At 56.1% G+C, this 12,773-nt stretch overlaps 1 protein-coding gene across 4 annotated transcripts in view; it reads left to right on the plus strand.

The window, feature by feature from the left end:
• The first annotated feature begins 5,479 nt into the window (after positions 1 to 5,479).
• Positions 5,480 to 12,773, plus strand: part of EPHB2 (EPH receptor B2) — a 122,915-nt gene continuing 115,621 nt past the window's right edge. For 2 of the 4 annotated variants that reach the window (XM_064678705.1, XM_064678706.1), the window contains exon 1: positions 5,480 to 5,651. In XM_064678705.1, the coding sequence (XP_064534775.1) occupies positions 5,567 to 5,651 (85 nt within the window). In that variant the 5' untranslated portion in view covers positions 5,480 to 5,566. The remainder of the gene's footprint in view (positions 5,652 to 12,773) is intronic. The other 2 variants (XM_064678707.1, XM_064678708.1) reach the window with 1 other exon arrangement.

Here is a 12,773-nt window from a genome sequence, read left to right on the forward strand (position 1 = left end):
GGAGGTCTTTTCCAACCTTAATGGTCATATGATTCTACAAATCAGGAAATCCTTGGGTTTATTTAAAAAGAAATATGTAATACAATGTTTTATTTGAATTTGCCTACTTTTCACCATTTTTTCCCTTTCTGTCTCTCTAAGGTCCTGCTTATTTACCAAAATAACTTTTTTCAAGAAGACCTGACATCTTTTGCAGTCCCCCAGGAGACACTTTTACAAACTTTATTTTTCCAAAATCCTCTTTTAATTTTGAACGTGGCTCCAAATTATCTGTTGAACAAAATATCCCAAATTTCCTGCTCAATTCTACAGTTCTAAATCTATTTTAAACGCTTCAAAAGCACCTCTTCTCTTTTAATTTGTTCCCATGGCTACCATTCAAAAGTTTCATTCATTTTCGGAGTGGAGAACTCTCCAAACCATTACTGCAGTCTACCAGTTGACTTCCCCTTCCTAATTTAGCTAAACCCTCAGACTTCAAACATTGCAACAGCAACAGGAACAGTGTTACCTTCCACTCCTTGATCCTGGATCCTCACTGCAGCCACCCTTGTCCCCCCCAAAGAGATTAAATCCTCGCTTGAAGCTTTTCGGTGGCTCTGCCTCGTTCCTGGGGGTCCCAGTGCAGGCGATGCTCAGCTGCCCAGTGCCGTCCTCTTACCTTCCCCCTTCTCTGGTGACAAGCAGCTCAGAGTTCCTACACATGTGAATCCCTCAGGTAGCAAGAGATGAGCTGAGAAACGCCGGAGGAAAGAGCTGAAGGGGAGAGGGAGCTGCTGGTTCCCCCCTCCTCAGGTCCCTGCAACAAGCTAAACAGGTCGAGTGAGGTGGGCTGTCCAGTGTCGTGTTTCAGCAGGAGTCATCCAGGGCCAGGTGCCCTCACCGAGCACAAAGGGATGTAAAAGCTTTATCTTGATTTAACTGTGTGCAGAGGGACCTCACCACAGTGACCCCAGTGGGGTGGGCAGGGCAGTGGGCTGCAGCCAACGCCTGCTGGGGTGGTGGCCAGTGACTGGTTATACCTGGTAAAGGTGCTGGTTTGTTCTGGGCTGATGAGGGAGAGGTCTGAGATCCTTGAAAGCTGTGGTTTTACGGGACAGATCAGAGCGGGGATGTTGAGCTGTGAGGTGTTGGGCAGCACCCAAGGCTCAGCCTGGTGGTGGGGAGCCCCTCCTGCTCCCACCCTTCCCCCCCAAAGGACCAACCTGCTCCTCCCTCAGTCTGCAGAGCGTTCAAGGTGCTGGGGAAAGGCAAGGAAGGACAGAGGTGACAGGTGGTCACCTCTGGTGGCGGTGACAGGCTGCAGTCACAGATATCCGTGGGGTTTCTTGCTGTTCACACACCCTTCTCAGAGGTTAGAAAAACTGGCTATTGGGAACAATTCCTCCACCCCTGCTGAGCTGGGGAACATTAAGTAGGTGATAATATGCGGTCCCTGAAGTGGGAGGGCCTGCTCTCCTCTGGATAGTGCTACTTCAGACAATTTATCATTCAAACAAAGAGGGGGAAAAGGGTTAAACACTGCCCAGCCTCCCCAGCCAGCAGTGGCTTTGGTTATCTGCAGCATGGCTGCAGGGCTACATGGTGCCTGTACATGTTCGAGGATCAAGAGTTAAGTGTTTAAATGATAAGTGATATCTTAAAAACATAAGTTTAGCAATGAATCTTTACCGACAATACTATACTATTAGTTAATAGGCAGAATTAACTCACTGGCCTGGGGCCAAGCCCATCACAGCCAGAGCCAGAACAGCTGAAGTTGCTTTTCACTTGGGTTTTGCTTTTACGGGATTTGCTGCTGCAGGGAGACTCCAATTTCTGTAAAAATATGCTCATATTTTCCTCCTCCCAGCCTGCTCCTGGAAGCTCGAGGCTCCTCGGAGCTCAAGGGATTCAGCCAAGAGGTGGAGAGCTTTCCTCCTGCACGCAGAGATGTGACCAAGGGAGCTGGTTTATGACCAAGGGTGCTGGTTCCCTGTAGGGTGTCTCTCAGTGGCCCCAGACCAGCTCCCTGCCTGCTCTTGGTGGGACTTCACAGACAGATTTATTGCTCCAGGTGCCACCCTGGGACTCACTCCCCATCTCTCCCATCCCAAATAAACTGCCCTCTCCCTCGACTGGGGCATTGAGATTGACCAAGTAGCTTCCCTGGACCACAAGAGCCTCTCCTGAATGTCTCTGGTAGCTGAGGCTCCTTGGCACCACCAAGGATGACCAAGGCAACCAGCAGCAGGACAAGAGGGCACAGTCTTAAGCTGTGCCAGGGGAGGTTTAGGTTGGACATTAGAAAGAAGTTCTTTACAGAGGGAGTGATCAGACACTGGAATGGGCTGCCCAGGGAGGTGGTGGAGTCACCATCCCTGGAAGTGTTTAAGAAGATATTGGATGTGGCACTGAGTGCCATGGTATAGTAGGCAACGTGGTGTTGGGTCAAAGGTTGGACTTTAACCTTGCAGAAGGTGAGAGGGAGTCACCTCCTCCAGGTGTGATGAGCCAAGGGCTTCATGTGCAAATGGAACCTGTTCTTCCTGCACCAGGAACTGAAAATGCTGCATGAAATGCGTCACCATCAAACCCACTTTAATGTCCCGGAGATGGCATCTCTCCTGGTTCTGTCTACCAGAGAACCATCTTTTGATGTAAACTAACACTTAGGTACAGCTGGAGGGGTGGCTGTCCCCTTTTTGTGACCCCATCAAGGCTTTACCTAATGCTCTCTGCAGCAGGGTTTGAGTCTCCTGCAGCTGCAGTGCTGCCCAAGGGTTAGTTGTGGGCAGCAAGTACCAGGAAAACCTATATAGCTTGACTCCCAAGGTGGCCACATCCATGTGACACAGTCCCTCGTCCACTTGTCACCAGATGGCAGCAAGGAGAGCATCATCAGCTCACAGTGTGGGGGCTGGCTGAGGACACACAGTGCTCCCTAATCCATGACCAGGCCACTAAACCTGGTGCAGAGTGAGTGAAAGGCGCAGAGAAGGGCATTGGAGGAGGTCTGGAGTCGCTTGTCACGGCGTGGGGCTTTGTGGCACTTGCTGGCCTGCTCAGAGCTAGTGGCTTGGTGACCAGAGGGGCTTGTGGCTTCAGGTCAGAAGGTGGATACTGGTGGCATCGCCTTCAGTGGGAACAGCAAGTTTGTGACAGTGACTGGAAACCTTGGCAGGCCTTCACATGGATTCCAAAAGGATGCAACAGTCACAGAACGTCCTTCCCGGGAGCAGAGAGAAGGCATGAGGTGGGACCAGTGCTCACAGTTCATGACTGACCCTGAAGATGCTCTTCAGGGCAGAAAACAGATTCCAAGGAGCAACATAAGAACTTCAAAGTCAGTGCAGCAGCCAGACAATGTCTGCATAGTCCAAGATCCATCTCCATCAGCAACAGCCTAAGGGAATGCTAAAGGAGAAGAGAGGAGGTCTCCAGTGGCTGTTCCTTTGGAACAAAATTCCCATTGTGTCTGGCAGTGCAGCACTGGAGAGTGCTGCAAGAAAATCCAGAGGGTCTGGGTGTCAAATGGACAGGGCTGCTGCTCTTGGGCTCTTAATTTGGAGAACTGGTGGATCCTCAGGGATGTGCCTCTTCAGATCATTGCAGGACACAACAACAGCCCTGGGATGAAGAAGGGTTGGAAGAGTTTGGAAGTGGTGAGTGCTTTCAAACATCTGATGGACATTGCTGACTGCTCCAGAGCAACAGAGAGCTTGGGAAATGGGGGAGCCTGGGACAGTGCTGGAATGGGTAAATAACTGCTGAGGATCCTTGGGATTCGAGCCCTGGAGAGGAAAACCTCTGGAGGAACAGCAAGGCCACTGGCTGTCCCGGGCCTTCAGCCTCCTTCTTCCATGCAAGAACGTTCCCTACAGAGGCACTAAAGATGAAAGCTTCTCCACACACAATGGAGCTGGGCCACAGGATTCTCCAGAGGCTGTTGTGTTGAAAGCGGGGCCAACCTGGATAGGCAGCAACATCTGCAGTGACAGGAGCTCCCAAAGCAGATCAGAGCCTGCAGTTGTCCACACGGAGCTGAGGAAGCACATTTGGCTCACATGTATGGCCAATACTCTCAGGGAGCTATGACCTCCTCTAAACACTCCTGTGGAACCATTTCCTGTAGCCAGAAATGATGGGTCAAGGCATGGAAAACAAGGTGCTCAAGCTGCTGGTGCAGCAAAGGGACAAGGAAGAGCACAGTGAAGCCTGGACTATCTTTTCCATGTCTTAGACACTTTGGTGAGTCGAAGGACAGAAGTCCATCCTGGAAGTCCAGTGGGTCTTCAGGTCCTGCCTATGAGCCTGGCACAGCTTGTGCAGAGCTCTGTGTTCAGGGTGTGACCTTCCTGAGGAGATTCTCCAGGACAGAAATGGTTCTTGTAGGATGCATCTGACCCTACTTCCCAGCCAGCAGAAACTGGGACACAGCTATGGGGGGTGAGCAGAGGGCACTGCTGGGTACAACATGGATGCTGGAGGGTTGGACGGGGGGAGGAGGAGGAGATGTTGGGGTGGTGGTAGAGGGACCTCGTGGGGCAAACTGTCCTGGTAGCAGTCACGTATGTCATAGATCCACAGAATGGTTTGGGTTGGAAGGGACCTTAAAGACCATCTGATCCCAACCCTCCTGCTATGTCCTGAACAGGGTTTGGCTCCGGAGATGCCCCCAGGGCAGATGTGGCTCCCAGGCACCGAGAGGAGTTGGGGCTGTTGAGTGCTGGGATGCAGAGGTGGAGCTGGGTCTCATCTTGCACTTTCTGGGAAGGTCCTGCTTCACCGCAGTGGTGTCAGTGGGGCTTGTGACCAGCTCACAACTGCTCCACGCTTGAAGTGGGGGGGAATTCCTGCTCCATCTCCACCTGGGCCGGTCTCAGGGGGCTGGGGTGGGGAGGGAGGGTTGCTCAGGGCCGCCAGCAACAAGCCGCGGCTTTAACAACTCCTTGGATTCTCGTTTCCTTTTTTTTTTTTATCCAGCTGGATACATCCCCTTCTCCGGCCGGGGATCTCCTCACCGCCCCGCTGGGCAGCGGCGTGGGCTCAGCCCCGCGGGAGGGATGCTCAGCCCGTGGCCCGCGGCGACCGCGGGCGGTGCGAAGGGCGGCGGGGGCATCCCCGGGGACATCCCCCCCCCGCCTCTCAGCTGCCCCTCCGCCCCTTCGCCCGGTGCCGGCGGCGCAGCGAGGCGGATTTGGGCTGAAATCACGGCTTTCTCTGGATGATCGACAGCTCCGGGAGAAACCATCGGGCGGCTCGGGGGGAACCTCCCGCCCGCCCGCCTCCCACCCTCGCCCGCCCGGGGCCCGCCGGTCCCCGCCGCCCCCCGGCCCGGCGCGGCCGCCCCCTCGCCCGCCGCCCCCGCCTCCCCCCGCGGGCAGCGCGGCCCCGGGGCGGGGCGGGGCGGGCGGCGCGGGGCGTCCCCCGCGCGGCGGCGGCGGTGGCTCGGCCCGGCCGCGGCGGCGGGGCCGGCGGAGCGCTCCGTGCCCGCGGCCGTGCCCGCGCCGGCGGCGGCCCCAGCGAGGGGCTCCTGGGCTCTGCGCTCCGCCGCCTCCATGGAGCGCCGGCCGCGCCGCCTCTGATGCCCGGCCCGGCGCGCACCATGGGGCCGCTATGGCTCTGCTGCCTCCCCCTCGCCCTCCTGCCCCTGCTCGCCGCCGTGGAAGGTAGGAGGGGGTGGGGGGAGCGACGAGGGGCGCGGGGGGCCCTGTGTGTGCGGCGAGCCCCCTTCCGCGTTTTCCCCGTTTTTTGGGGAGGTGGCACTTGGCCGCCTCCTCCCCCCCCCCACTCCCCGCCGCACACCCACCCCCCCCCTTCGGAAGGGAGGCGAAGTTTTGGGGAAGTGCTGCCCCAGCTGGAGGTGTCGCCGGCGGAGCCCCGGTGTGTCGCGTGTGCCCCCCGCCATCCCCGGAGCCTCCCGATGGCCCGCCGCGCTTCTCCCCGCCATCCCTTCGCCACGGTGGGCATCCCTGGGTACCACGGAGCGTCCCCCAGGGATGCCCGGGATTCGCCGCCCCACCGCTGGTCTTGGGAGAGTCTTTGGGGCGCCCCTCAACCAGGCCTCGCCGGCATCCTGGAGCTGGTGGCCGGCTCCCCGTTGGCGCCGTGGCGTTCCCGGCGTCCCCGGGAGGAGCCGAGCTCCCCGCCGAGGTCCCCGGTGCTCAGACAAAGCAGAGCGAGGCGGCAGGTGGGAGCTCCAGGGCTGGGTGCGTGGGGACGGCGCTGGGTGGGAGCCCCGTGCTGGGGTCTGGGCAAGGGGACGACTCGTTTTCCCATCTCCGAAACCATCCCAGCTATTCCTTCCTTCCTCCTGCCCGCCCGCTGCGTGGACACCCTGGGAAGCGGCGGAGAACTGGGCTGGGCAGGGGCGAGGGCAAGGTGTCAGGCCAAAAACGGGCTCATCCCAGAGCGGCGCGGTCCGTGGGTTCATTGTGGAAGGGTCGTGTCTGAGGGGTTGGGTGGCTCCACTGTCTTTCTGGCTCTGTTGGGCTCCGTGGGCAGGCTGGGTGGCCACTGCTGGCCCTGGGCGCGCCGGGCGGTGGGAGCCGCATGGACAGTGTTTGTCTGGAACGTGGATGAGGCACCATTTATTAAGTTGGAGTTTTGGGAGATGACTCATGGGTTGGCCAGCTATACATTGTGATATTTACAATATGGGAGCTTGGCATAAATAGGACTATTTACGTTGCAGCGGAGAGCGCTCGCCAGCTCTGGTATTCAAATGAGCCCAGCATGGTTTTAATTATGGGGGGGGAAGGTTTGGGGTGATGTTTTTGGGAGCGTATGTGTCCATGCAGGATGTCTGGCCCGATCAGCTGGTGGCCTTGACACTTCCAACGGGGTCTGGGCTTGGCCAGCGGGGCTTGGCCGTGCCCAGCCAACACTGCCAACTGCAGCGGGGACAGAGCGGGGACAGAGCCAGGTGCCTTGTGCGGGGACGAGGTGACACGTCCACCCCACCCTGCCCCTCCTGCACCGCAGGAGAGGTTGTTGGGCAGTGCTGGGGGTCAGCGACCGGCTCCCGGGGGCTCCTCCGCGCGTGCTTGAGACGTGAGTGACTGTTCCACTGTCATGGCAGGAGCAGCGGGCACTGGATGCACGAGTGCCAGGGCACATCCCAAGGGATGGGGAAAGTATCTGGGAGCAAGGGGGTGGCCATTCCTGGTGGGGTGTTTTGCCCACCGGAGCTGGTCTCCGTAAGGGTGCTCCTACATGGGTGGAGACGTGCCCGTGGAGGTGGTCAACGGGCACCCTGCACTGTGCTTCCAGCAGCCATTCCCAGCTGGAGCCAACTGTGTGGATTTGGGTTCAGGGGGTCCCCCCATGCCCCCGCTGTTGCCTCTTGCCCTGTGTGTGCTGTGGGGTTATGATGGTCACTCGCAGTGTTGGCGTGGGCAGCCAGCTCCCACGCCCAGCCTTCCTGGAAAAGGCACCTGGAGAGCTGGCAAGGTGAAGGCATGTGGGATGCAGGTCCCCTGGTGTGCCTCTGCTCCTTCCTTTTGGGAGCCACCTCTTCCCACGGTGCTTGGAATTGGTGTCCACCTGCACCTCTGGATGCTCTGGATCCCTGTGGTGTGGGCAGACTGACCCAACAGCAGCTGCTGCCCATGGAGGTGTTGGCTGGACCCCACCACGTCCCCCCGGCCGCAGGCACCTCCGCGGTGGCGATGCCTTCCACGCTGCCATCACCAGCTCCAGCAAATTCCCAGGGCCAAAATGGGGGCAAAAAGGCTTGTTGAGGGAAAAACCACAATGCTGGAGGATCCTGCCTCTTGAGTCCTGTTTTCAGCTCTGCCACAGAACGTTTCTGTACTGCTGGTAATTTCACTTGTCTCCTCTGTGCCTCAGTTTTCCTAATTACAAGGCGTAAAATAATCCAAGCGTCTTTCCCAAGGGAGCTGCGAGGTTTTGTTAATGAACATGACAAAGTGCTTTGGGATCCGTGGTTGAAAGCATAGCCTTAGTCAGTGTGGCTGTGTGTGGGGTGTTTATTTATCTACATGCTTTATATTTCTCTGTACGCTATATATTCACTTGCATTTAACAAACCTTAATTAGAAACAAAGCCGATAGGGAAGGAAATATAAACAGGAGTGTGCATGGAAATTGGAAGTTGATTACTCACTGGCCAGCAGAATGCGTGGCTTGGGCTCGGGAGGGAAGGCTGTTTGGTTAAAACCGGCTCTGTTAAAAGGAAATGTGAAAAGAACGTAAAACATAAATCAATATGGAAAACAGGGAGGTGAATGACAACGTACATAAAGCAGAGGTTAGGAATTGCCTATAGTTGTGAAGGCAGTTGGAAGGTAATGTGTCTGCAGCTGAGAAAGTTCAGGCTTCTCAAAGGAAAGTTTTTTTTGTGTGTTTTTTGGAAAAAAAAAAAAAAAAAAAAAGAAACCAACCCCAAACCAGAAAGTCAAGAACAAAGGAGTCCTGGAAGGGTCTGGATCCCACACCGGTTGGTAGTGCTGCTATCGCTAACGGCTCCGCTTTGTATTCCTGCCGCGTGTGCCGCGCACGGACCGGAGCACCGGCTCTGCCGAGGGGTTTTGGGGGGAGCTGGGAAGGACACCGAGGCATTTTAAAATCAGCAGCCCGTCTGACTCACGTGCGAGGGGGGGAAAACCAAACCGCCGGCACTCTTTGCCCCGCTGGAGTTAACTTTTCATAAACCTTGCGGTGCTGGCAACTTTCCCGAGGGCTGGAGGAGAGCCAGCCTGGTGCCAAAAATGCGAGAGGAGACAGGAGATTGCCCTGCTGTCAGAGAGGCTCTGGGCAGCCTGGGGCCGACAACACGGGCAGTGCTGGGCTCCAACTCCACGGTTCTCCATTGCCCACCACGAGCTTTGCTGGGAAGCAGCATCACAGGAGAGGGGACTCGATAGGGGAAATCAGCTGTGCCTGGCAATCCTAATCATGAGCCCAGCTTTGGGCTTGGAGAGGAACGCTGGGGTGGGAGGGCTGTTATCCACTCCCCAGGGGGGTATTCCCGGGGCATGCTGTGGCTGAGGTGCTGGACATGGACGTCCCCGCCCGTCCTCTGAGCAAGCTGGAGACAGGACTTTTCAGTTTGTAGTTAATTATAATGTACATAATATGTCTTATGCTCTCAGGCACATGGTGGGATTGTTGGGTGTCCTGTGCGGGGCCAGGAGTTGGACTGGGTGATCTTTGTGGGTCCTTCCCAGCGTGGGATATTCTGTGGTTCTGTAATATACGGTATATTTAATTTCATGTCTACTATGACATATTTTAGTGTTCAGAAATGGTCTCCTCTTCTGTACCCATGGTCATGACCTGCTGCTGAGCACCCCACAGCCTCCTTCAGGCCCTGGGGGTGCAGGGGGATGCCAGTGGACACAGGGTTGGTTTGTATCTCCTCGTATGTGGCTTTGTGGTCTCTGTGGGGGAAGAGTTGAGCCATCCCCTTCAGAGTTACAGTCACACCAGGGCATTGACCTTGGTGCTCCAGGGAGGTGGCATATTCCAGGTGTGCCAGGACCACAGGAGCTGCAGGAGCATCCTGGCAAGCCCAGCACGCTCCAGAGGGACATGGCAGAGCAGCAGGTCCAGGGAAAAACCCAGGATCTGTCAAGAAGCTGATCCCTCCTGTGTGATTTAACTTCAGATCTGCAAACACCATCCTGAGACCAGGCTGGGAACAAATTTTTTTTGAACTAATGGGACTGAGGAGCAGAGCAGAGCCTGTGGTTTCAGGTCAGCCCTGTGCCTCCCTGCTGCTGCCTCCCCTCCCCTCCATTTCCTGGGTTAATTTTTGACGAGGCACATTCCTTGCACCCACCTGCCCTTTGCATTACAGGGGCAGCAACAGGGAAAACTCCTTTTGGAGAACAAATAAATCGGTGCCTCATTTAAATGTCCGTGTTGCAGCCATTGCCAGTCTGCTCCATGGCTTTTCCAGGCGGGAGCAGCAAAACCCCTGCTGAATTTCCAGCTTCTCTGGGTGACAAAGGCGTAGGGAGCAGATGCTGGAGGGGACAGGGTGGTAGGAGACGAGGGCTTGGGGTTGGCATGGCCACCACTGTCCCCCAGGGGCACCACACAGAGGGATGTGGGGCTGTGAAGGGGGTGTGTCTGTGCCTCCAAGATGCTTCCAAGGGGTTGGGGCTGTCCCCCAGGATGGGAGCAGCAATTCCCTTGGAGACAGGCTGAGGGCCTGCCTGCACTAGTCGTGGCCGTTTGTGTACACATACCTGAGCTGGCTGGAGAGAGGAGTGGGCACCCACGAAACCCTCCCGAGGAGCTGGGTAAATAGTGGATGCTGCGACAGCTCCCGAGGCCTGAGCGCTTTGAAGGGAGGGATAAAGGAGAGTCTGACTACCCCTCACCCCCCCGCTCCTGCACGGGCCCCTCCCGGCACACTGGCCCTGCCGAGATGGGTGCTGGGCGTGAGTCTGTCTGGGAACGCAGTTCCCATCCCGCCAAAAGCCCGTTTTTACCGAGGCAGACCCCTGTCGGCTCCCGCTCTGGTGTGCAATCCCTCCCAAACCTGGGGCTGGTTTGCAGAGCGGCCGGGGCACAGTGTTGGATCTCGTTGGGATGGGGGGAGCGGGGAGATCCTCGGAGGCAAAAGTTCAGCCCTTAGATAAGGGGTAACGTGGGGCCTCCCGCGATAAGGAGCTGACGGGCGGCACGAGAGGGAGGGAGGGAGGGAGAGGCACCACGGGGCGGGGGGAGTTGGGAGAGGGCTCTGCCCTGCCTGGTACCCAGGGATGCAGGAGCACGGGGGGATCACTCTGCCCTGCCTGGTACCCAGGAGCACAGGGTATCCCTGCCTGGTACCCAGGGATGCAGGAGCACGGGGGGATCACTCTGCCCTGCCTGGTACCCAGGAGCACAGGGTATCCCTGCCTGGTACCCAGGGATGCAGGAGCACAGGGTATCCCTGCCTGGTACCCAGGGATGCAGGAGCACAGGGGTATCCCTGCCTGGTACCCAGGGATGCAGGAGCACAGGGGTATCCCTGCCTGGTACCCAGGGATGCAGGAGCACAGGGGTATCCCTGCCTGGTACCCAGGGAGGCAGGAGCACAGGGGATCACTGCCAGGTACCCGAGGATGCAGGAGCATGTGTATATCCATGCCTGGTAGCCAAGGATGCAGGAGCACAGGGGATCACTGCCAGGTACCCAGGGATGCAGGAGCACAGGGGATCACTGCCAGGTACCCGAGGATGAGGAGCATGTGTGTATCCGTGCCTGGTAGCCAGGGATGCAGGAGCATGCAGGTATCTCTGTCTGGTACCCAGGGTTGCAGGAGCACAGGAGAATCACTGGGAATGCTGGAGGCAGGCCCCTTGGGGGCCAAGTGGCAGCAGGAAGGAGTTTGTGAGGTGCTGGGAGATGTGCAGGGAGGTATCGATACGGATTTACATCAATGCCAGGTGTTTCAGGAACGTGCTGGATGCATGGCAAGTTATGCCAGGGTGCAGGCACAGGGGTGGCTGTTCAGGATGTGCCAGCCCGCTCAGGAAAACAGGATGAGGTGAAGGAGTGAGAATCATGCCATGCTGTTTGCCCATCCCTGATTTTCCTTGCTCAGGATGAAGGGAGCAGCACCAGGTGTGATGCCCCCTGACAGGACGTGTGGCACCATTTGCCAAGCCATAAAGACAGATGAAATGGGCCACGAGGGCAGAAAACACAACTATAATTGTGGCTGGTCTGTGCCTCCCTAAATGTCACATTCAGAAATGATAGTTTTAGTGGCTGGGAACAGTTGTGGCTCTTTGGAGAGCCCACAGGAGGAGGATCTCTGAATCAGACCCGAACACAATGTGCAGGACATGGGGTCGACTGTGTGGGAGCAGGTTCAGTCTCCCAGTGGGCACAAAAAGGGTCTGGAGAGCTCCAAAAGTTGCTGAAGCTTTATCAGTTGATCCCATAAATGATGTTCTTTCCACCTTATGTCTCTTAGAGTCAGACCATCACATCCATAAAACAACCAGCACTTAAAGCCACCACACAGTAATGGTCTGTAAGTGAGGCAAAGTGAAGGAGCTGGCCAAAGGGAGAAGCTAAAATAGGGAAGTACTTGCCCATGATGTAGGAAATTAAATTAAAGCTCAGAATAAATTCACACAGCCATTTAACATGAGTTTTCTAAAAAAAAAAAAAAAAGCAAACTTGATTAAATGGCAAATTGGAGGAGGTCAACGGAGGTAAAAAGATGTTCTTTGGAAAGTGGAAGTGGTATCTGAAAGGAGAAAATAGAAAAAAAATCAGAAACTGTGGTATGGTGAATGCGAAGCCATATAAGGCAGGCTGAGAGGAGTTTGAAGAATAACTTGAGAGAAGAAATTATTTATCCCCCCAAGTTTCCCTACAACAAATGAGTGTTGGGAGGTTAAACCTGCAGGATGGAGCCCTGGGGAAGGTGGGGACTGACTTCAGTGTCCCCCCAAATGGCCATGGCCAAGGGGCCTCCTGCCAAGGAGCTTTCCTTCCCAGGGCAGGGCTGGGAGACTGCTCTGGAGCGATGGCAGGAGAATATTTGGGGCAGAGTAAATGGGACGAGCATCCTTTAAGATGATCTCCCTGGGTGATCCGAGAGACTCCAGAGCAGTAATTTTAGAGGAAGGGCTCTCTTATGGATTAAAATCTGCTTAAAGAATGGGAAACAAAGAGTCAGTTTTCCCACTGGATGGGGTCGGCATGAGACTTGTGCTGGGTGATGTATTCATAAATGAGAGAGGGGTGGGAATGGGAAGGCCAGAGTGTTTGCAGATTATACAAAATTATTCAGGATGATAAAAACAACAGTTGTCTT

The sequence above is a fragment of the Pseudopipra pipra genome, chromosome 22, assembly GCF_036250125.1.
Source record: "Pseudopipra pipra isolate bDixPip1 chromosome 22, bDixPip1.hap1, whole genome shotgun sequence".
Taxonomy (NCBI): Eukaryota; Metazoa; Chordata; class Aves; order Passeriformes; family Pipridae; genus Pseudopipra; species Pseudopipra pipra.